We start from the raw sequence: 24,993 nt of genomic DNA on the forward strand, positions 1-24,993 counted from the left end.
TCTATGACGGTAATAGCACTGGTGGTAGGGACTCGAAGAGTAAAAGCGCTGGTGGTAGGGACTCGGTGAGTAATAGCGCTGGTGGTAGGAACCCAGTAAAAGCGCTGGTGGTAGGGACTCAGTGAGTAAAAGTGCTGGTAGGGATTCAGTGGTGTCACTGATTTTACGACATTAGAATATAAAGAAATTTACAACTACAATCGGACTAATGATTTTACAAAAGGTCCCCACAAAAGTATATCTTTAAAATATTAAACAAGTCTGTTGTTTAAATTAATTTATAATTTTATTTTAAAAGATCAAGAAAATGTCAAAATAAAAATGAAAGTTTTGACAACCAAAATGTACCTATTCCGTAACATATTAAGACACACAAACAAATCTTGTGTTCTTGCTCCTCTGTAATCTTGACACAGCATTGCTCTGATTTCAACTTAATGTCTGTTTTCATTTTCATTCTTTGTAAAGTATTAAATTAGTATTAGGCTGTGTATTACTTCACTCTTAACATTATTGTGCGGTAACCAAAAATTTTCCATAATTCAGTTTCTGAAAAGTTGGCCACCCTGCTCTTAACATTATTGTGCGGTAACCAAAAATTTTCTCTAATTCAGTTTCTGAAAAGTTGGCCACCCTGGAATAACCATGACCCTCATTATCTATGCACATAACATTCACAAGTGGATACAAATATCGATTTACTTTGTATGTTGCATCCATAACAAACACATCACAAAAAAACACTCAAATCACGCCTCATTCTTCCCGTTACATAAAACAAATACTCAAAACCACCATCCTCATTCACACTGAACTTTGTTACACCTCCTTCCTCCTCTATCTCTCTCAGTAATTCCTGTACCGTCTCACTGTCCGTCCTGTCAATATCAGTCTTGAACAATCTCCGCTGCAAATCTTCGACATTTTTAGGCAATACATTTTATCCTTGGCTTGATTGAATGTATTGCCTAAGTTGGGTTGTGGACACCTTTGTTTTAGCCATAGCCCAGGGGTGAGAATGACTGGTCACTAAAAAGGAGGACATTTTTCAGCGCTAAGATCAAGAAGCATCCATGCAAAAATAACCTATAAATTTAAATTTCATTAAAATATATTGTGATGCAATCCAAAATGTGTCTCGCAGCAATTTCTGACACCACTCGGAGGAATTTCAAAAACTGAAAGTGTAATTATAACATGGTGGTTGTAGTAATGGTAGTCGTAGTTATGATGATGTGGTGGTGGTTGTAGTAGTTGTGGTAGGGATGATGTGGTGATGGTTGTAGTAGTAGTGGTAGTCGCCACATTTCCCTTATTCACAGATTCACTAATGCCCACCTCCCATTGTTTCAAGTTGACCAGAGACGCCAACTTTAAAATTTCGCTCACATAAATTTCAGAAACAATTCCGAATAATTTCAATGCTTAAACAGGAATTTCTGCAAACTAAATATAATCTATTGAGATCTATAATCATCCCAATACCCCTTGTTTCAAATCAAGTAAAGTTCCAAAACCAATTTCATTATGACGTATAAAATATAAAAATTAATGGTAGGGTTGGTGGTAATAATGATATGATGGTGGATGTTGTACTGGTGGTAGTAATGATAATGATGATGTATGTGGTTGTGGTGGTTGCAGAAGTGGTGGTGGTGATATTGTTGTGTTGGAGGAGGTTGTAGTAGTGGTGGTAAGGATGTGGTAGTGATTGTTGTTTTAATGGTGATAGTGTTTTGATGTCGTCGTCGTGGTGGTGGTAATGATGGTGATGATGATGATGTGGTGGAGGTGGTTGTAGTAGTAGTAGTAGTGGTGGTCCTTCATGAAATGATGGTGTGGCGATGGTGGTGGTTGTAGTAGTAATAGTAGTAGTAATAGTAGTAGTAGTAGTAGTAGTAGTAGTAGTAGTAGTAGTAGTAGTAGTAGTAGTAGTAGTAGTAGTAGTAGTAGTAATAGTAGTAGTAGTAGTAGTAGTAGTAGTAGTAGTAGTAGTAGTAGTAGTGGCATTGATGTGATGATGATGACGATGATGATGATGATGATGATGATAATGATGATGGTAATGATGATGATGATGATGATGGTGGTGATAAGGTGTGTACTTGGAAATGAAAAGAGAGATTGATGGCTGATGTGAAAAGGATATGATCCACTTTATAGATTTAAGTTTGTCTGACAGAAGGACAGATAGAGTGTGTTTGTGTGTGTGTGTGTGTGTGAGAGAGAGAGAGAGAGACACACACAGAGGGGGAGAGAAAGAGAAAAATATGAGAGAGAGAGAGAGAGAGAGAGAGAGAGAGAGGGAGAAATAGAGACTGCTCCAATTGAATATAGTGATAGCTACAGAAAGGTTAGGTTAAAGTATTGATTGAACGTTATTGTTATGTGTGTTGTGTTTTATTTGTTAATCGTAAATATTAAGTTAACGAATGTTTCATGTTGGCAATTGCCAGGAAATTAACATTTAAGTGAACCATATGTGTGTGTGTGTTGTGTGTGTGTGTGTGTGTGTGTGTGTATCACTGTTAAGTATAGGAAGATGAAAAATGAAAAACATATTGAGGCTAAAGAACTGGGTGCTCTTTACTGATTTGTGTGTGTATGTGTGTGTGTTGTGTGTGTGTGTGTGTGAGGGAGAGAGAGAGAGAGAGAGAAGAGAGAGAGAGGAGAGAGAGAGAGAGAGCTCAAAGTAAATCTAGTGATGAGTACAGAACGATGATAGTGAAAAATTAATGAGGCTAAAGATCTGAGTGAACTTTATTGATTTCTATGTGAATGTGCATATGTGTCATGTGTGTGTATGACAGTTAGAGAGAGAGAGAGATAGAGAGAGAGAGAGAGAGAGAGAGGAGAGAGAGAGGAAGAGAGAGAGAAGAGAGAGAGAGAGAGAGAGAGAGAGGAGAGAGAGAGAGAGGAGATTGAAGTCAAGGTGTTTGTGATGACCTGTTATTGGTAAGTAGTGGAGGATGAACATGAAAACTAATCGGGACTAAACAAATAAGTGTGCTTTATTGATTTGTTTGTCTATGAGTGTTTGTGTAAAGAAAGATAGAGTTTTGAGCTATTAGTTCGAAGGGTTTTACGGCGCTTGCTTCACTTTTACTTGTAGGTCATTTCAGCACCACTTAAAAGGTAAAAATGGGGCTGTAAAAAAATATAGATCAAAAGTAACGGAGAAAAGGTGAGACTGGTTTAAATAGGTGACTTCAAACTAACTACATTGATAGTTTGATCTTGGAGTCCGTTTGTGAGAAACGGACACCAAGATCAAACTATCAATGTAGTTAGTTTAAAGTCACCTAAAAGTTTCACCAAGACACAAGCACAGAATCCTTGTGAGCGTAATACAAAATTTAGAACAACAAATCTAACGTCACACAAAAGAGAGATGATTTACGAGGACAAACACATCATCTCCCAAAAACCATGACTATACATTTAATTGCTTCCCTCCCTGCCAATGAATCTGGCCGGCCAGGAAAAGGATCAAGCCAAGACAAAGACAGAAAGCAATTCTGATCTATGCAAGTAAAGATCCCACCAGGAAGATGATGCGAAAGTGGTGCTTGCACTAGAGGTGGTACTGATTATAATGATGGCAGTGATGATGTGGTTGTGGAGATGGTGTTACTGATGATAATGTGATAGTTGCTTTTGTAGTGGGGATGGTCATGATGTCATAATGGTTCAGGAGTGAGAATGACGGGACACGAAAATGGAGGAAATTTTTCAGCGAATAGTTCAAGAGCCATCTATGCGACGATAACGTACAAATTTGAATTTCATCAAAGTCTACTGAGATGCAATCCAAAATGCGTCTCGCAATAATTTCTAACACCACTTGGAGGAATTTCAAAAGTTGAAAGTGTAACTACACTTTAGGCGGAAGATTCTCAGCCCTGGACCATGGGGAGGGAGTGGCAATGATAATGGACAAATGCCTTTGCCTATACTCTACAATGATTGCTTAGCTATGGCCTCAATACCCATTTTCTGTAGTGTGCTAGTGCTATAACAAAAGTAAAAACTAACGTGCTCACGTGCGCGTGTGAGTGTTTGCGTCATATTATGGTGACATACTCGTAAGGTTCAGCGAATCTTTCACCCACTACACACTCGACTAATATGACAGCCGGTGTTGTTTCGTGATTGCGCAATGAGGACACTAAATGATGGAGATTGGGGGGAGGGGGTAGAGGTGGTTGAGAGACTCCCTGTCTATCTTAGCCTTTGTCGTAGAGATCCAGATTGATCAGTTTATCGTATCTGGACAAGCTCAGGGACGGAGTTTATCTTAAACGTTTTGAATTACGAATGATATGGAGCAGAAAAATCGGGAATAGCCTCAGAGCTTATTTTAAGCGAGAGTTTATTTACAGGGACTGCAGTGTAATTATTTGAGAGTTGCTTTCGACAGCTGTGTCGTTTCAAGTTTGTGTATCTGAGTTTAGAAGGGTTTGTTTTATGGTTACAAGGAGAGAGGGAGAGAGAGAGAGAGAGAGAGAGAGAGAGAGAGAGAGAGAGAGGGAGAGAGAGAGAGGGGGGGGGGGGGAGAGAGAAAGAAGGAGAGAGAGAGAGGGAGAGAAATAATGAGGGAGAGAGAGAGAAAGAGAGAGAGGGAGAAACAGAGAGAAAAAGAGAGAGACAAGAGGGGGAGACAGAGAAAAAAAAAGAAAGAGTGAGAGGGGGAAGGAGAGGAGGAGACAGAGGGAGTGGGAAGGTGGGAGAAATAGAGAGAGAGAAGGAAAGAGAGGGGGGAGGGAGGGAGAGAGATGGAAGGAGAGAGAGAGAGAGAGAGAGAGAGAGAGAGAGAGAGAGAGAGAGGGGAATAGAATGACAAAAAAACGTTGTTGCACCTGATAGGGCGTTTGAATCTCCTGACATATTTTAAATTGGGCTCTCTTCTTTGTGTCCTTAAGTAAGACAGACAACTCTATTCAACTCAAACTCCAGTAAATAATTTTAAATACTGTGCATAAATCGCATTACACGGGGGAGAACAAGCCGTAGCTTCAACGACACCTGGCGTATAGAGCAAATTATAACTTCTGCTTGGTGTCATGCTATTGAATTTATTCGACAACGACAAGGGTGTTACTGATATGAAACTCGTGTAAGGTGAGAAAGTGTTAGTTAAGCCTTTTCCATAGATCAACGTGACGTAGTTGATAAAACCCCGGCCATTTATTTGCTACTTTCTCAAACTGCTCATACTCAAATTAATAGGGTTTTAGTTTAGATACACATGACCTACCTACCGACTTCGTGGATGAGACCATGGGGAGGGAGTGGCAGGGATGATGGACAAATGCCTTTGCCTATACTCTACAATGATTGCTTAGCTATGGCCTCAATACCTATTTTCTCTAGTGTGCTAGTGCTATAACAAAAGTAAAAACTAACGTGCTCACGTGCGCGTGTGAGTGTTTGCGTCATATTATGGTGACATACTCGTAAGGTTCAGTGAATCTTTCACCCACTACACACTCGACTAATATGACAGCCGGTGTTGTTTCGTGATTGCGCAATGAGGACACTAAATGATGGAGATTGGGGGGAGGGGTTGGAGGGGGTTGAGAGACTCCCTGTATATCTTAGCCTTTGTCGTACACATCCAGATTGATTAGTTGATCGTATCTGGACAAGCTCAGGGACGGAGTTTATCTTAACCGTTTTGAATTACCAATGATATGGAGCAGAAAAATCGGGACTAGCCTCAGAGCTTATTTTAAGCGAGAGTTGATTTTAACGTAGTTTTAAAGGGACTGCAGTGTAATTAATTGAGTTGCTTTCGACAGCTGTGTCGTTTCAAGTTTGTGTATTTGTTTTTTGAAGGGTTTGTTTTATGGTAACAAGGAGAGAGGGAGAGAGTGTGAGAGAGAGGAGAGAAGGAGGAAAGGGAGAGGAGTAATGAGGGAGAGAGAGAGAGGAGAGAGAGATAGAGAGAGAGAGAGGGAGAAACAGAGAGAAAAATAGAGAGTCAGAGAGGGGGAGACAGAGAAAAAAGAAAGAGTGAGAGGGGGAGGGAGAGAGGGGGAGAATGAGGAGAGAGGGGGAGAGGGAAGGGGGGGGAGAGAGATAGAGAAGGAGAGAGAGAGGGGGGGGGGAGGGAAGTAGAGAGAGGGAAGGGGGGAGAGAAAGAGAGAGGGAGAGGAAGAGAATGACAAAACAAAACCCTATGTTTCATCAGATAGAGCGTTTGAATGGAAATACACTTTTCGTTACTTGCGCCTCTATGTGGTCTTGTGGTGAGACATAGCTATTGGATTGGAAGGTCCTGAGTTCGAGCCGCGCTCGGCGCATAGTTGAGTCCTTGGAAAAGACTCTTTATTCACATTCTCTCAACGCAATCATGTGTAAAATGAGTACCTGGCCGTTTACAGCGCTGAATCTTTGAAAAAAAAAATGGTAATATCGCCTGAAAGGAGTCTTGTCACATAATAATTGTTGCTGTTGGACACGGACCCCATGTAAAGCGCGTTTATTGGATATTGCCCTGTATAAAAAGCTCAATTTTTTTGTTTTGCTATAAAATGATGTACCAAGTATATAATTGACACAAGGGATAGGCATCATCATCATCGTAATCGTTACCATCATCATCATCTTCATCATCATCATCATCTATTCATCATCATATCATCATAATCATCATTATACATCATCATCATCATCATCATCATCATCATTACACCATCAATCATCATCATCATCATTTTACCATCAATCATCTCTATCATCATCCATCATCATCATCAATCATCATCATCATCATTATCATCATCACCACCACCACCATGACCCACAGTGATAAGTAATACTATATTTGATTTACTTGTTTACCTACAGTAATCTGATTTTATTGATTTTGTTGATTCACATTTGCTCATATGGTGTGTGTGTGTGTGTGTGTGTGTGTGTGTGTTCATGAGTGTGTGGAGTGCCTGCTCCATCTGTAATAGACACCTAGATAACCATGCCCCTCGGACAGTTGTCATAATGTAGTCCATGGCAGTGATTGGTAAACATAGCAAACTACACAGGTTTTAGTATCGATGGTATAAGTAAAATACCCACTGTTCTACCGCTCGATCAGTTGAACCAACACAGAAAACAACTAGAAAACTTTAACGTTTATAATCTGATCGAGAAAATCGTGTGATATCAAGTCACCTATTTTGTGGTGTAGAAAAACAATAACAATGATCAGAGAGATGTCGATTTTATTCAAGCTATTATTTATAAATAGCCAACTATGTTTGTCCGAGCACGTGTGAAGATATGTCACGAATTCCATGTTTTGATTGGTCAAAAATCCACTGGTTAATTCTAACGTTTAACGAGCATTTTATCAATTGGGAAGTGGGCGTGATACTCGACTATCGTCTTGTTATGTCATTTTATATAAGCATGCAGTCATCCAACCTCCTGACATATTTTAAATTGGGCTCTCTTCTTTGCTTTGTGTCCTTGAGTAAGACAGATAACTCTATTCAACTCCAGTAAATAATTTTAAACGTAATTTTTCATACAGCGCAATAATTACATACTGTGCATAAATCGCATTAAAAGGGGGAGAACAAGCCGTAGCTTCAACGACACTTGGCGTATAGAGCAAATTATAACTTCTGCTTGGTGTCATGCTTTTGATTTTATTCGACAAAGAAAACGGTGTTACTGATATGAAACTCGTGTATGGTGAGAAAGTGTTAGTTAAGACTTTTACATGGATCAACGTTTCGTAGTTGATAAAACCCCGGCCATTTATTTACCACTTTCTCAAACTGCTCATACTTGAATTAAATAGGGTTTTAGTTTAGATACACATGACCTACTTACCGACTTCGTGGATGAGACCATCAGGGGTGAGAATGACTGGTCACAAAAAAGGAGAAAATTTTTCATCATGAAGATCCTGACCCATCCATGCGACCATAACCTATAAATTTGAATTTCACTAAAATCAGGGGTGAAATGACCGGTCATTAAAAAGGAGGAAATTTTTCAGCGCTAAGATCAAGAAGCATCCATGCAAAAATAACCTATAAATTTAAATTTCATTAAAATATATTGTGATGCAATCCAAAATGTGTCTCGCAGCAATTTCTGACACCACTCGGAGGAATTTCAAAAACTGAAAGTGTAATTATAACATGGTGGTTGTAGTAATGGTAGTCGTAGGTATGATGATGTGGTGGTGGTGTAGTAGTTGTGGTAGGGATGATGTGGTGATGGTTGTAGTAGTAGTGATAGTCGCCACATTTCCCTTATTCACAGATTCACTAATGCCCACCTCCCATTGTTTCAAGTTTACCAGAGACGCCAACTGAAAATTTGGCTCACGTAATAGTAATTAAGTAGAAATAAATAATAATAATAATAATAATAATATAATAATAATAATAATAATAATAATAATAATAATAATAATAATAATAATAATAATAATATATAATAAAAGTACAATAGTATAATATCAACATTAAAGTATATTACAAGCAAATAAAATTATAAAAACAAAAGTTTAAAAATATCAATAGACAGAAGGAATTTAAAAAATAATGGGGAAAAAAAAACAAGTTACCCCTACCGGGATTTGAACTCTCGAACCTTAAAACTCAGAGTCAAACAGCTTATATCCACCAAGCCATGGTGTCACTGAACTCTTAGTGACATTTAATCATGTCTATTTAGACATTTAAAAATGGATTTGAATGCCACTCTTATTTTGATATTTTGAACTATGTTAATTGCTTAAAAGCAGAAATTTAAAAAAAAATTACGATCAAAATATTTTTAAAGCTTTGAATCGGGCTGTCAGTTACTGCACGTGTTCAATCTGGAAGTAGGTCAACAGTTTATTTCCATTCAACCGAGATTGTCGCACTTTTCACTCTCTCTATAAAAAAGAGTTCCTTATGGATACTGAATAGTGGCAAAGCACTATTCAGTATCTGATACTGAATAACCACTTCCTTGAATTTATTCGAGGCTAGCACTATTCAGTATCTGATACTGAATAGTGGTTTTGCACTATTCAGTATCAGATACTGAATAGCGGTTTTCCACTATTCAGTATCTGATACTGAATAGTGGTTTTGTACTATTCAGTATCTGATACTGAATAGTGGTTTTGTACTATTCAGTATCTGACACTGAATAGTGGTTTTGCACTATAATACGGTGTTGTTTTTTTCCGAAACCCGACAAAGAGGGCAGCTGTGGGAGTGAATCTGGGACTCAGAGGAGTGTACACCTGTGGGGAGTGAACCTGGGACTGGGTTTCGGCGGGTTTCGTAATAAAAAGCAATTTTACTTTTTTACGAAACCCGACGACACCTGGCAATATCCGACAAAGTTATGGGAGTTAGGCATCAGCGTGTGTGTGTGTGTGTGTGTGTGTGAGTGTGTAAGGGAGGCGGGGGGGGGGGGGGGGGGAGGAAGGGATGAACCTGAGAACCAGGGAAGTGTACACCAGTGGGGAGTGAACCTGGGACTCTGGGTTTTGTAAAACAGCAGTAACAAAATGGGGGGGGGGGGGTGTTACTTTTTTACGAAACCCGACAATATGCGGCAAACTTGTGGAAAGTAGGCAAAGCGTGGGACTGAACCTGAGACAGTGAAGTGTACACCAGTGGGGAGTGAACCTGAGACTATGGTTTTCGGCGGGCTTCAGATAATTTCATATAAAAGCAATTACATTTTTATGAAACCCGACGAAACCTGGCAATATCCGATAAAGTTATGGGTAGTAGGCAACAGTGGGGAGTGAACCTGAGATTCGAGGAAGTGTACACTAGTGGGGAGTGAACCTGGGACTGGATTTCGGTGAGTTTTGGAGGAAAAAAAAAGCAATTACTTTTTGTTTACGAAATGCGCCAAATCCCAACAAAATGGGGCAAAGTTATGGAAAGTAGGCAAATAATGGGGAGTGAACGTGAGACTAAGGGAAGTGTACACCAATGGGGAGTGAACCTGAGACTCTGGTTTTCGGCGGGTTTCAGCGAGTTTCATATAAAAGCAATTACTTTTTTTCGAAACCCGACAAACCTGGCAATATCCGACAAAGTTATTGAAGTAGGCAACAGTGGGGGGTGATCCTGTGATTCAGGGAAGTGTACACTTGTGGGGAGTGAACCTGGGACTCTGGATTTTGTAAAAAAGCAAAACCAAGGGAAAGGGGGAATTACTTTTTATCGGAAGCCGCCAAAACCCGACAAAGTTATGGGAAGCAAGCAGCAGTGGGGAGTGAATCTGGGATTCGGACACCGATGAGGATTGAACCTGGGACTGCGAGAGGTTCATACCAGTGGACAGGGAGCTCAGAATGTACTTTTATTTCAAAACCTACCGATATTGTCAAAAGTTATGGGAAGTGGGCACCATTGGGCAATGAACCGGGACTCAGGGAAGTGCACACCGGTTGGGAGTGAACCTGGGACTGTGAGAAGAGGTTAACAGTGGGAATGAACCTGGGACTATGGAAGATGGATACCAGTGGGAAATGAAGCCGGACTATGGGAGGTGGGTACCAGACGAGAATGAAGCAATTACATTTTTACGAAACCCGCCAAAAGCTGTCGAAAATCCATAGACTTAGGTTTACTCCCCAATAGTGTACACTTCCCTGAGTCTCGGGTTCACTCCCCCACTGTTGCCTACTTTCTTTCCATAACTTTGTCGGATATTGTCGGGTTTCGTAAAAAAAAGTAATTGCTTTTTTTTTACGAAACCCAGTCCCAGGTTCACTCCCCACTGTTGCCTACTTCCTGGCGTGTTTCGTAAAAAAAGAAACACCTCTAAAAATACCACGAGTATTCAGTAAATAGATGTCAATTGTAGTCTAATATTCAGTATCTATTTATTATATTTTATTATTATTATTTATTATTATTATTATTATTATTTATTATTTATTATTATTATTATTATTATTATTATTATTATTATTATTATTATTATTATTATTATTATTATTATTATTATTATTATTATTATTATTTTATTATTATTATATTTTATTATTATTATTATTATTATATTATTATTATTTTTTATTATTTATTATTATTATTATTTTATCATTATTATTATTATTATTATTATTATTATTATTATTATTATTATTTTATTATATTATTATCATTATTATTATTATTATTATTATATTATTATTATTATTATTATTATTATTATTATTATTATTATTATTATTACACGTAAATTTTAATATAATACGGCAATTAATTCACGGAAGTACATCGCTCAATTAAAAATGGCAGAAAGTCTGGCCACATATTTATAATGAATCGGGTTTGTCTTAGATGAACAAACAAACAAACAAACAAACAACAACAACAACAACAACAACAACAACAACAACAAATGAGACAAACAGAAAAAAGCAAGATTTTAAAAAGTAATAAACAAGAGAAGAGCACATCAATGAAAAACAACAACGAGATTATAACACATAAAAGATATTCGTAATAAATCGATAACTGATTAAATTACTCCAACTACTTGATTTAAAAAAATAATAATCATAATAATAATGATGATGATGACGATTACAATAATAATATAATAATAATAATAATAATAATATAATAATAATAATAATAATAATAATAATAATAATAATAATAATAATAATAATAATAATAATAATAAAAGAAGAAGAACAATAGTATAATATCAACATTAAAGCATATTACAAGCAAATAAAATTATTAAAACAAAAGTTTAAAACATATCAATAGATAGAAGGAATTTTTAAAATATTGGGGAAAAAAAAAACAGTAATCCCAGCCGGGATTTGAACTCTCGAACCTTAAGCTCAGAGTCAAACAGCTTATATCCACCAAGCCATGGTGTCACTTAACATTTAGTGACATTTAATCATGTCTATTTAGACATTTAAAAATGTATTTGAATGCCACTCTTACTTTGATATTTTGAACTAGATATGTTAATTGCACAGTAGCAGAAATTTAAATATTACGATCAAAATATTTTTACAACTTTGAATCGGGCTGTCAGTTACTGCACGTATTCAATCTGGAAGTAGGTCAGCAGTTTATTTACATTCAACCGAGATTGTCGCACTTTTCACTCTCTCTATAGAAAAGAGTTCCTTGTGGATACTGAATAGTGAAAAAGCACTATTCAGTATCTGATACTGAATAACCACTTCCTTTATTCGACAACGACAAGGGTGTTACTGATATGAAACTCGTGTAAGGTGAGAAAGTGTTAGTTAAGCCTTTTCCATAGATCAACGTGACGTAGTTGATAAAACCCCGGCCATTTATTTGCTACTTTCTCAAACTGCTCATACTCAAATTAATAGGGTTTTAGTTTAGATACACATGACCTACCTACCGACTTTGTGGATGAGACCATGGGGAGGGAGTGGCAGGGATGATGGACAAATGCCTTTGCCTAAACTCTACAATGATTGCTTAGCTATGGCCTCAATACCTATTTTCTCTAGTGTGCTAGTGCTATAACAAAAGTAAAAACTAACGTGCTCACGTGCGCGTGTGAGTGTTTGCGTCATATTATGGTGACATACTCGTAAGGTTCAGTGAATCTTTCACCCACTACACACTCGACTAATATGACAGCCGGTGTTGTTTCTTGATTGCGCAATGAGGACACTAAATGATGGAGATTGGGGGGAGGGGGTTGAGAGACTCTCTGTCTATTTTAGCCTTTGTCGTACACATCCAGATTGATCAGTTTATCGTATCTGGACAAGCTCAGGGACGGAGTTTATCTTAAACGTTTTGAATTACGAATGATATGGAGCAGAAAAATCGGGAATAGCCTCAGAGCTTATTTTAAGCGAGAGTTTATTTACAGGGACTGCAGTGTAATTATTTGAGAGTTGCTTTCGACAGCTGTGCCGTTTCAAGTTTGTGTATCTGAGTTTAGAAGGGTTTGTTTTATGGTTACAAGGAGAGAGGGAGAGAGAGAGAGGGGGGGGGAGAGAAAGAAGGAGAGAGAGAGGGGGAGAGAAATAATGAGGGAGAGAGAGAGAAAAAGAGAGGGGAGAGAGAGAGGGAGAAACAGAGAGAAAAAGAGAGAGACAAGAGGGGGAGACAGAGAAAAAAAGAAAGAGAGGGGGAAGGAGAGGAGGAGACAGAGGGAGTGGGAAGGTGGGAGAAATAGAGAGAGAGAAGGAAAGAGAGGGGGGAGGGAGGTAGAGAGATGGAAGGAGAGAGAGAGAGAGAGAGAGAGAGAGAGAGGGGGGGGGGAATAGAATGACAAAAAAATGTTGTTGCACCTGATAGGGCGTTTGTTGAATCTCCTGACATATTTTAAATTGGGCTCTCTTCTTTGTGTCCTTAAGTAAGACAGATAACTCTATTCAACTCCAACTCCAGTAAATAATTTTAAATACTGTGCATAAATCGCATTACACGGGGGAGAACAAGCTGTAGCTTCAACGACACTTGGCGTATAGAGCAAATTATAACTTCTGCTTGGTGTCATGCTATTGAATTTATTCGACAACGACAAGGGTGTTACTGATATGAAACTCGTGTAAGGTGAGAAAGTGTTAGTTAAGCCTTTTCCATAGATCAAAGTGACGTAGTTGATAAAACCCCGGTCATTTATTTGCTACTTTCTCAAACTGCTCATACTCAAATTAATAGGGTTTTAGTTTAGATACACATGACCTACCTACCGACTTCGTGGATGAGACCATGGGGAGGGAGTGGCAGGGATGATGGACAAATGCCTTTGCCTATACTCTACAATGATTGCTTAGCTATGGCCTCAATACCTATTTTCTTAGTGTGCTAGTGCTATAACAAAAGTAAAAACTAACGTGCTCACGTGCGCGTGTGAGTGTTTGCGTCATATTATGGTGACATACTCGTAAGGTTCAGTGAATCTTTCACCCACTACACACTCGACTAATATGACAGCCGGTGTTGTTTCGTGATTGCGCAATGAGGACACTAAATGATGGAGATTGGGGGGAGGGGTTGGAGGGGGTTGAGAGACTCCCTGTCTATCTTAGCCTTTGTCGTACACATCCAGATTGATTAGTTTATCGTATCTGGACAAGCTCAGGGACGGAGTTTATCTTAACCGTTTTGAATTACCAATGATATGGAGCAGAAAAATCGGGACTAGCCTCAGAGCTTATTTTAAGCGAGAGTTGATTTTAACGTAGTTTTAAAGGGACTGCAGTGTAATTAATTGAGTTGCTTTCGACAGCTGTGTCGTTTCAAGTTTGTGTATTTGTTTTTTGAAGGGTTTGTTTTATGGTAACAAGGAGAGAGGGAGAGAGTGTGAGAGAGAGAGAGAGAAGGAGATAGAGAGAAGGGAGAGGAAATGAGGAGAGAGAGAAGAGGAGAGAGAGAGAGAGAGAGAGAGAGAGAGAGAGAGAGAGAGAGAGAGAGAGAGAGAAGAAATAGAGAGTCAGAGAGGGGGAGACAGAGAAAAAAGAAAGAGTGAGAGGGGGAGGAGAGGAAATGAGAGAGAGAGGGGGAGAGGGAAGGTGGGAGAGAGAGATAGAGAAGGAGAGAGAGAGGGGGGGGGGGGGGGGAAGTAGAGAGAGGGAAGGTGGGAGAGAAAGAGAGAGGGAGAGGAAGAGAATGACAAAACAAAACCCTATGTTTCATCAGATAGAGCGTTTGAATGGAAATACACTTTTCGTTACTTGCGCCTCTATGTGGTCTTGTGGTGAGACATAGCTATTGGATTGGAAGGTCCTGAGTTCGAGCCGCGCTCGGCGCATAGTTGAGTCCTTGGAAAAGACTCTTTATTCACATTCTCTCAACGCAATCATGTGTAAAATGAGTACCTGGCCGTTTACAGCGCTGAATCTTTGAAAAAAAAATGGTAATATCGCCTGAAAGGAGTCTTGTCACATAATAATTGTTGCTGTTGGACACGGACCCATGTAAAGCGCGTTTATTGGATATTGCCCTGTATAAAAAGCTCAATTTTTTTGTTTTGCTATAAAATGATGTACCAAGTATATAATTGACACAAGGGATAGGCATCATCATCATCGTAATCGTTACCATCATCGTCATCTTCATCATCATCATCATCATAATCATCATTATCACCATCATCATCATCATCAACATCATCATCATAATCATCATTATCACCATCATCATCACCATCAACATCGTCATCATCACCATCATCATCATCATCATTATCATCATCATCATAATCATCATCATCATCATCATCATCATCATCACCACCACCACCATGACCCACAGTGATAAGTAATACTATATTTGATTTACTTGTTTACCTACAGTAATCTGATTGTATTGATTTTGTTGATTCACATTTGCTCATATGGTGTGTGTGTCTGTGTGTGTGTGTTCATGAGTGTGTGGAGTGCCTGCTCCATCTGTAATAGACACCTAGATAACCATGCCCCTCGGACAGTTGTCATAATGTAGTCCATGGCAGTGATTGGTAAACATAGCAAACTACACAGGTTTTAGTATCGATGGTATAAGCAAAATACCCACTGTTCTACCGCTCGATCAGTTGAACCAACACAGAAAACAACTAGAAAACTTTAACGTTTATAATCTGATCGAGAAAATCGTGTGATATCAAGTCACCTATTTTGTGGTGTAGAAAAACAATAACAATGATCAGAGAGATGTCGATTTTATTCAAGCTATTATTTATAAATAGCCAACTATGTTTGTCCGAGCACGTGTGAAGATATGTCACGAATTCCATGTTTTGATTGGTCAAAAATCCACTGGTTAATTCTAACGTTTAACGAGCATTTTATCAATTGGGAAGTGGGCGTGATACTCGACTATCGTCTTGTTATGTCATTTTATATAAGCATGCAGTCATCCAACCTCCTGACATATTTTAAATTGGGCTCTCTTCTTTGCTTTGTGTCCTTGAGTAAGACAGATAACTCTATTCAACTCCAGTAAATAATTTTAAACGTAATTTTTCATACAGCGCAATAATTACATACTGTGCATAAATCGCATTAGGGGGGAGAACAAGCCGTAGCTTCAACGACACTTGGCGTATAGAGCAAATTATAACTTCTGCTTGGTGTCATGCTTTTGATTTTATTCGACAACGAAAACGGTGTTACTGACATGAAACTCGTGTATGGTGAGAAAGTGTTAGTTAAGACTTTTACATGGATCAACGTTTCGTAGTTGATAAAACCCCGGCCATTTATTTACCACTGTCTCAAACTGCTCATACTTGAATTAAATAGGGTTTTAGTTTAGATATACATGACCTACTTACCGACTTCGTGGATGAGACCATCAGGGGTGAGAATGACTGGTCACAAAAAAGGAGAAAATTTTTCATCATGAAGATCCTGACCCATCCATGCGACCATAACCTATAAATTTGAATTTCACTAAAATCAGGGGTGAAATGACCGGTCATTAAAAAGGAGGAAATTTTTCAGCGCTAAGATCAAGAAGCATCCATGCAAAAATAACCTATAAATTTAAATTTCATTAAAATATATTGTGATGCAATCCAAAATGTGTCTCGCAGCAATTTCTGACACCACTCGGAGGAATTTCAAAAACTGAAAGTGTAATTATAACATGGTGGTTGTAGTAATGGTAGTCGTAGGTATGATGATGTGGTGGTGGTGTAGTAGTTGTGGTAGGGATGATGTGGTGATGGTTGTAGTAGTAGTGATAGTCGCCACATTTCCCTTATTCACAGATTCACTAATGCCCACCTCCCATTGTTTCAAGTTTACCAGAGACGCCAACTGAAAATTTGGCTCACGTAAATTTCAGAAACAATTCCGAATAATTTCAATGCTTAAACAGGAATTTCTGCAAACTAAATATAATCTATTGAGATTTATAATCATCCCAATACCCCTTGTTTCAAATCAAGTAAAGTTCCAAAACCAATTTCATTATGACGTATAAAATATAAAAATTAATGGTAGGGTTGGTGGTAATAATGATATGATGGTGGATGTTGTACTGGTGGCAGTAATGATAATGATGATGTATGTGGTTGTGGTGGTTGAAGAAGTGGTGGTGGTGATATTGTTGTGTTGGAGGAGGCTGTAGTAGTGGTGGTAAGGATGTGGTAGTGGTTCTTGTTTTAATGGTGATAGTGTTTTGATGTCGTCGTCGTCGTGGTGGTGGTATTGATGGTGATGATGATGATGTGGTGGAGGTGGTTGTAGTAGTAGTAGTGGTGGTCCTTCATGAAATGATAGTGTGGCGATGGTGGTGGTTGTAGTAGTAGTAGTAGTAGTAGTAGTTGTTGTTGTTGTTGTCGTAGTAGTGGCAGTGATGATGATGATGACGATGATGATGATGAAGATGATGATGATGGTGATGATGATGATGATAATGATGATGATTGAGTATTGAGTGAACGTTATTGTTATGTGTGTTGTGTTTTATTTGTTAATCGTAAATATTAAGTTAACGTATGTTTCATGTTGGAAATTGCCAGAAATTTTAACATTTAATAGAATCATATGTATATATATATATATATATATATATATATATATATATATATATATATATATATATATATATATGTGTGTGTGTGTGTGTGTGTGTGTGTATCACTGTTAAGTATAGGATTATGAAAAATGAAAACATATTTAGGCTAAAGAACTGGGTGCTCTTTACTGATTTGTGTGTGTGTGTGTGTGTGGTGAGAGAGAGAGAGAGAGAGAGAGAGAGAGAGAGAGAGAGAGAGAGAGAGAGAGAGGAGAGAGAGAGAGAGAGAGAGAGAGCTCAAAGTAAATCTAGTGATGAGTACAGAACGATGAAAGTGAAAAATAAATCAGGCTAAAGAACAGAGTGAACTTTATTGATTTGTGTGTGAGGGTGCATATATGTGTGTATGATAGTGAGAGGAGAGAGAGAGAGAGAGAGAGAGAGAGAGAGAGAGAGAGAGAGAGAGAGAGAGATTGAAGTCAAGGTGTTTGTGAAGACCTGTTATTGGTAAGTAGTGGAGGATGACCATGGAAGCTAATCGGGACTAAAGAAATAAGTGTGCTTTATTGATTTATGTGTCTATGAGTGTTCGTGTAAAGAGAGATAGATGGATAGAGAGAGAGAGAGAGAGAGAGAGAGAGAGAGAGAGAGAGAGAGAGAGTTTTGAGCTATTTGTTCGAAGGGTTTTTACGGCGCTTGCTTCACTTTTACTTGTAGGTCATTTCAGCACACTTAAAAGGTAAAATGGGCTGTAAAAAAATATAGATTTAAGGTAGCAAATGGCAAAATGGTGGACTGTTGTAAAGTTTAAACTGTTATAGATTTGGGCGAAGCTAATCGGGTACAAGAAGTGCTTTATGTTTATGTGTCATTGTCGTGTACAAGAGAGATAGGGTGGAGAAGAGAATAGAAGTTATGAAAAATTAGAAAAGAATTGACTATGTCAAGTTTTTAACTTGATCATTTGACTTGTAGTTTCAACCTTAGAAAATGGCTTAAAAATAGATTAAGTAAGGTCATAACGTACAAAGTGAACTGGTTTATTAGTGACTTCAAACTAATACAGAATTTGACTTATCTTTCGAGAAACAGATGTAAACACAAGATCAAACTATCAATTCAAAATTAGTTTAAAGATCTACTACATAAAGAGTTTTACAAGACAACACACATCTTACGCAAAAAACAACAATGACTTATTAACATTTAAATGACTTCTCCCTCCCTGCCAATGAATCTGGCCGGCCAGGAAAAGGATCAAGCCAAGACAAAGACAGAAAGCAATTCTGACTTATGCAAGTAAAGACCCCACCAGGAAGATGATGTGAAAGTGGTGCTTGCACCAGAGGTGGTACTGATTATAATGATGACAGTGATGATGTGGTTGTGGAGATGGTGTTACTGATGATAATGTGATAGTTGCTTTTGTAGTGGGGATGGTCATGATGTCATGATGGTTCAGGAGTGAGAATGACGGGTCACGAAAATGGAGGAAATTTTTCAGCGAATATTTCAAGACCCATCTATGCGACGATAACGTATAAATTTGAATTTCATTAAAATATTCTGAGATGCAATCCAAAATGCGTCTCGCAATAATTTCTGTCACCACTTGGAGGAATTTCAAAAGTTGAAAGTGTAATTACAACATATTGTACTTGCAGTTAAAAAGGTAGCGGTAGGGATGATGATGCAGTGGTGGTTGTAGTAGGGTCGTGATAAGGATGATGATATGGTGGTTGTAGTTGTAGAGGTGTTGGGAATGATCGTGTGGTGGTGGTTGTAATAGTTGTGGAAGGGATCATGTGGTGGTAGTATTAGTAGTGATAGTTGGGATGATGTGGTGGCGAAGGATGTAGTTGTATTGGTAATAGGAATGATGATGTGGTGGTGGTTGTTGTAGTAGTGGTTGTAGTTTGTTTGTTTGTTGCTTTAGGTCTCTTCCAACACAATTGAGGTTATATGAGAGACCGCTGAAACAAAAAAACAAGCAATCTAACAAAAATAGTAACCTACAAATGTAAATCAAAATCATAACCTAAAGATATCATAAGCTAAATTATAAATAACCAAGAGCAAACAGGCAGAAGATTTACAGAAAAAAAAACATCCCCTGTCAAAAGTACAATCACAAACCAAAGAAGCAGGATAGGCTAGTAAAGAGAAGAAGAAACGACATCACTATCGGATCGTACACCCATGCGAACATCATAGGTATATGATTCAAGGGTGATGCTCCCATCCAACCACCCGCGTAGTGGTTGTAGGGATCAGTGATGATAATGATAATTTGTAAAAAAAGGAGCAAAATCTCTCGGCCCGTCTGTCAAGCCCAAATCTAATGCAAAAAATAACACAGCTATTCATTGTTACTTAATATTACGTAATATATTACTAACTTCTAAAACACGTCTATTCTGATCACAGGATATTACTGACTTTTTGTAAATATAATTTTTAAAATTGTCATTTCCAATTAAAAATTTTAGAGCTCTATAATGCTTCCCACTATATCAAGAGATTATAATAAACTTTTGGCCAAAAGGAGGTATTTTTTTATACTACAAACACGACTAGTGTGTGTGTATTACTGCAACCTTGTGGTTATGCAGCTTATGATAAGAATCTTTAATCAATTGCAAAACATATTCCATCAAATGAGCGAATCTAAATCAAGCCTTTAAAAAAATTATTACTTAAATCGATCGGCCAAACTTACTGTTGTATTTTCTCTCTATTACAAAGTGATATCTATAAACATAATAATGTGAAGTTAGAAGGTAAGCTGAGAAATAAAAGATGGAAAAGAAAAAAAGAAAAAGAGTGAGAGATAGATAGATAGATAGATAGATAGATAGATAGATAGATAGATAGATAGACAAAGAGAGAGAGAGAGAGAGAGAGAGAGAGAGAGAGAGAGAGAGAGAGAGAGAGAGAGAGAGAGAGAGAGAGAGACCACTCTGATTTTTGTTTTAATTGGTAATTAGAGATGAGTTATAATGAATTCAATTGAATTCAGAACAAACAAACAAACAAACAAAAAAAGGAGTACAAAGCTAAATGGTACAAAAATATTGACACCCATTTGCTCCATCCCCTTCCCTTTTGATCATCTTTTCATCCAAGGCCGTCATGGGTTAGTACCACTATTCACATTTGGCAACAGTGTGTCTAGACTAATGTCATGGGCATGGGAATGTCATCAAAAATCATGCAGCTGAGCAGAGGTGTCAAAAAATGACAAAAGACATATTGGTGATTTTTCAGCTAAATTTCCTCTTAGCCGAAAATGTTTGACACGGCAAAAACAGTTGAAAATTTCAGAAAAATCCTAAAATCGCGGAATTCCGCGGAAGATTATCATCACTGAGGGATGATGGTGTGATGGTAGTTATAGTAGTGGTTGTAGCTGTAGTGGTGGTGATGGTCGGGATGATGATGTGGTGGTAGGTGTCGTAGGGATGGTGGTGGTGGTAGGGATGATGATGGGGTTGGTTGTAGTATTAATGGTGATAGGTGGGAATGATGATGTGGTAGTAGTTGTAGTAGTGATGGTGGTGGTGATAGAGATGATGATGTGGTGGTGGTTGTAGTAGTAATGGTGATAGGGATGTTGATGTAGTGGTTGTGGTGAGTCTTTTTAAAAGGCGGAATTGTGATGGTGATGGGCGGAGATAAAACACCGTTTAGGCGGAAATCCGCCTTTAGGCGGAAGATTCTCAGCCCTGATAGCCTTCACTGTCTCATTCACGAGGGGCAGGCGATTCTCCGGATAAAGTGAGGATGGATAAATGTAAAAAGAAAAAAGATTAAAAGTACAAAATTGTATGCAATAGCATTCAATTCAGACCTGCCAGCTAACAAAAAAAAAAAGCATTTTATTTTTTATTGACAATTTAAAGACAAAAATCTGCATATAAACCCATAATGCACGAGTTGTGTTTGTCACTCTAAAATACTTGAATGAACTAAAATGCAACAGGCGCTCATCAAATTCAAGGGTTTAATGAATGACTGCAGAATTCCCAAAAAACGTCGCTTCATTGTCTTTGTAACATTTTCATGGCATACAAAAACGCAATAGAGTGGTCACCATTTATAATTAGTCCTCAGAAATCAAGCACTTATAACTGCATGGTACTCATAGTCAAATTCAAATTATATTTTGAAAAGTCTATGGACAACCATCAAATCTTAAAATTCCTTATCTGGAACAAAAAAAAAAAAAAACAAAGACAAAAAAAAAAAGACTCAAAAAAATACCCCCACCTAGATCTGCTTATATTGTCTTACAGGACTTAATAGCGCTTGCAACACTATAAAAAGGATGATGATATGGTGACTGATTCAATAAATAGGGAACAGTAGATTTCACGAGCACCTCAAAGATGTACCAATTTTGACATTACCTCAAAGTCTCACCGAGACACAAGCAAAGGATCCTGCTAAAACATTTACATAATGCAATAATATTCAAAACCTATAACTATAACAGTACATAACAGAGAGATGATTTACAGTATAAAAAATCATCGCAAGAAGAAAGGTACTGTATTTGACTGTCTGCCTCCCAACTAAAGACCCCGCAAGGACCAGGAAAAAATGAGCAATCTTAATCCATAACAAAGACAGGGAGCAACATGGAAAGGGAAAACAAATATAAGGGATAGAAAAATGTGAACTCTCTGCCCAGAACCCTTCCAAGAAATTTTTTTTTTTAATAAAAAAAATTACAAATTCTGGAACAGTCAATTTTGTCACAAGCTGGTCATCATCTCTCCATCTCAGTGCACCACCTTAAATGTATCGTAATAAAATATGAGTTGGAATGGCTGTTGTCCTTTAAACATTTGGTCCTGGTGTCAATAGTGCATTTACCTAACTAATCTATTACTATATATTACACTCAATAGATGGAGGGGGGAGGGACAATTAAGTACTGAAAATATAAAGTAGCAAGAAAAGAAAAAATATTACATATTTATTTTTAAAAATTGAGTCTAATTGCGACTAAAATAGAATTTGCGATTAATTGCTGTCAAGTGTAAAATTTTCGGCAGCGAAAAACTGCAGGGACATAATGTCGATGGAAAATAACTATAAAATGAATGATTCTTACAAATTTATCACATGGGTGATTTTCATGGTGGTGATTAGCCCCTGTAACCCTCAGAAACCAGTATTAATTTCAGAGTCCTGCATGGTAAGAAAAACTTTTTATTACAAAATAATAAAATTATCCACAACATAGTATGATAAAATATTAATAGCGTTGTCACTTGCATAACTCAATTGTGAAGGATTTCAACATGCAGATTATAGAGCAATTGAAAATAAATCTTAATAAGATATTCAATAATAATACTAATCCAGCGCAATCAGATACAATGAACAAATCAAGTCTTTCACTTTTTAAAACTGTTCTGGTAATAGTTGAACTATTGTCTTGCTGCATTACATCGTGCAGCCCGCCCACTGAAGACTGTAAATGAGCTGCAGATAGGCACACATTGCCTCTTCCTCTGGATGTTTTAAAATTCAGAATTAGTTTGATTGCTTTATTAAAATTGTCTTGGCAATCAAGATAGAAAAGCTGATGGAGATAATTTACTTCCGAGTTATTCTGAAATATTATAACCTTGTGCATATAATATTTTCATTTTTTTAAAATATGTAAAAGTAAAAAAACACCTCCTGCCCCCGTCCAAAAACAACCTCCTACCTCTGGTTAGGGCGAACTCCTTTGCTTGAGGTCAATCGCTTTTTGCCCTGCTTGCATTCATAGACACAAAAGTCATAAATTAGCCAACTTTCCTCAGGGTGATATGATGGAAGCTGAAAAACACGGAATAATATAAAAGATCATAACATAAACACCTAAATATTAAGTTAAAAATTGCAATATTTTCTCCAACTGAGACAAAGGTGTTACAGTTCAGTACGTTAGAAGAATAAGAAAGTAAGTCGAGAGTTTTCTCGAAGAACTTAAATTTGTGACGTGGTACTCAAATCAGGGACTAGGTCAAAAGCTGAATGGCACAAATGGAAAGCCAAAGGCATGTTGTTTTCAATATTTAAAGTCAATAAAAATTCAAATTCTGTGCATTCTAATATTAGGCAAACAACTACAGACCACACTAAATTGAATTGTATTAAGTAAAAGGATCTTGTCACATTCAATCAAGCTGTCATTTGAGAAAAATTACTACATTATAAATTGAAGTTCAGATCGCTTGTTTGAAGCCGTATTATGAAAATTCATGTATCTGTGTATAAGCCAAGTTTCACCAAAATCACAGTGGCAACGAGTGTCTAATATTTGCCACCAGATACACTCGTAAAATTTGAGTGTAGGCCTATTTAGCAAAATCATATATTAGGAATGGTTTATACTACATCATAAAGTAGCGCATGCCCGTCATCATCCTGCATCTTTTTTATATATATATAAATATTAAAAAAAGAATTGAGCTTTCATAAGCCGCAATATCCACCAAACATGCTCAAAGCACTTTACAAAGGATCCATGACTAGCAGCAACACGTAACAAGTAGAACGTTTCTTCTGACAGACAACGCTCTTAGCGGATAGGAAATCATACACATGAGTACAGTGAGAGAATGTGGTCTTGGCGAGGCTCGACCCAGGACCTTCCAATCCGGAAGTGAGTGCCACACAGCCGCATATATCTTGGCTGTTCTTGAGAATTTGCCAAACACCTACAAACTAATTAGTAAAAAGAGGGGAGATGGGCAGAAATAGACAGACAGATACACACTCAGAGAGAGAGAGAGAGAGAGAGAGAGAGAGAGAGAGGGAGAGAGAGAGAGAGGAGGAGAGGAGAGAGAGAGAGAGAGAGAGAGAGAGAGAGAGAGAGAGAGAGAATAATATCAGATGCCTGTGGTGTCAGTCCGTTTAGGAGCGAGGTGGCGGAAGAAGTAGTCTAGCACTAGTACTTGGGTAGTAGTAGTAAGTAGTAAATAGGGGAGGTCTTCTGCACGTTCCTTGAGCTAAGGAAAGTATTCCTTCAACTAACCTTAAAATAAAAAATAAAACATTGTACATTTCCAACACTTGGACCTGCACTATGACCTATAACTAAAACTAACAGACAAAAAAAAACCCCGCTAAGACTCCTCTCCAGTACCTTTCAATATTTCAAATTGAATTATAATGGCTGCAGAAAACTAAAACAATGGTCATATAAGGAAATTTACAAATCAATCAAGTTGTTCTACAGGTTTTAAAATGAAAATATGAAGTAACAAGATATCACTCTAACATAGTGACACCTAACTAACACTAGACATCACACCAGCAGCAATGCTGAGCGGAGTAATTTTACTTTTTTCACTAGCAACCAAGTTGCCACATTGGATTTTCTTTCTTAACTTTTTTTTTTTTAGTGTTCTGCTAATGTGCAATCTACATTTAAAATAAAAAGTGGCATCTTTCATTTCTTCTAATTCTAAACAGACACGATTATTAAAACATGTCCACTTCACATCTCAACAACAGG

General features: G+C 37.6%; 1 protein-coding gene across 7 annotated transcripts in view; it reads right to left on the reverse strand.

Annotated features, from left to right (window-relative positions):
* Positions 1-267: 267 nt before the first annotated feature.
* The window catches only part of LOC144961556 (uncharacterized), a 27,004-nt gene continuing 2,278 nt past the window's right edge, over positions 268-24,993 (reverse strand). For 2 of the 7 annotated variants that reach the window (XR_013643197.1, XM_078894708.1), the window contains exons 2-4: positions 23,197-23,309; positions 22,594-22,670; positions 15,657-16,384 (exon numbers count right to left, since the gene is read on the reverse strand). Coding sequence is in view for 3 of the 7 variants with exons in the window: in XM_078894708.1 (XP_078750834.1) it covers positions 22,628-22,670; positions 23,197-23,309 (156 nt within the window). In the remaining 4 variants the exon portion in view is untranslated. Of the gene's footprint in view, positions 1,030-7,842; positions 8,343-15,656; positions 16,385-22,593; positions 22,671-23,196; positions 23,310-24,372 lie in introns of those variants that run through there. The other 5 variants (XR_013643198.1, XR_013643195.1, XM_078894709.1 and 2 more) reach the window with 5 other exon arrangements.

This window comes from Berghia stephanieae, unplaced genomic scaffold (genome assembly GCF_034508935.2).
Source record: "Berghia stephanieae isolate SIO BIC M18660-M18661 unplaced genomic scaffold, UCSD_Bste_1.3 scaffold3, whole genome shotgun sequence".
Taxonomy (NCBI): Eukaryota; Metazoa; Mollusca; class Gastropoda; order Nudibranchia; family Aeolidiidae; genus Berghia; species Berghia stephanieae.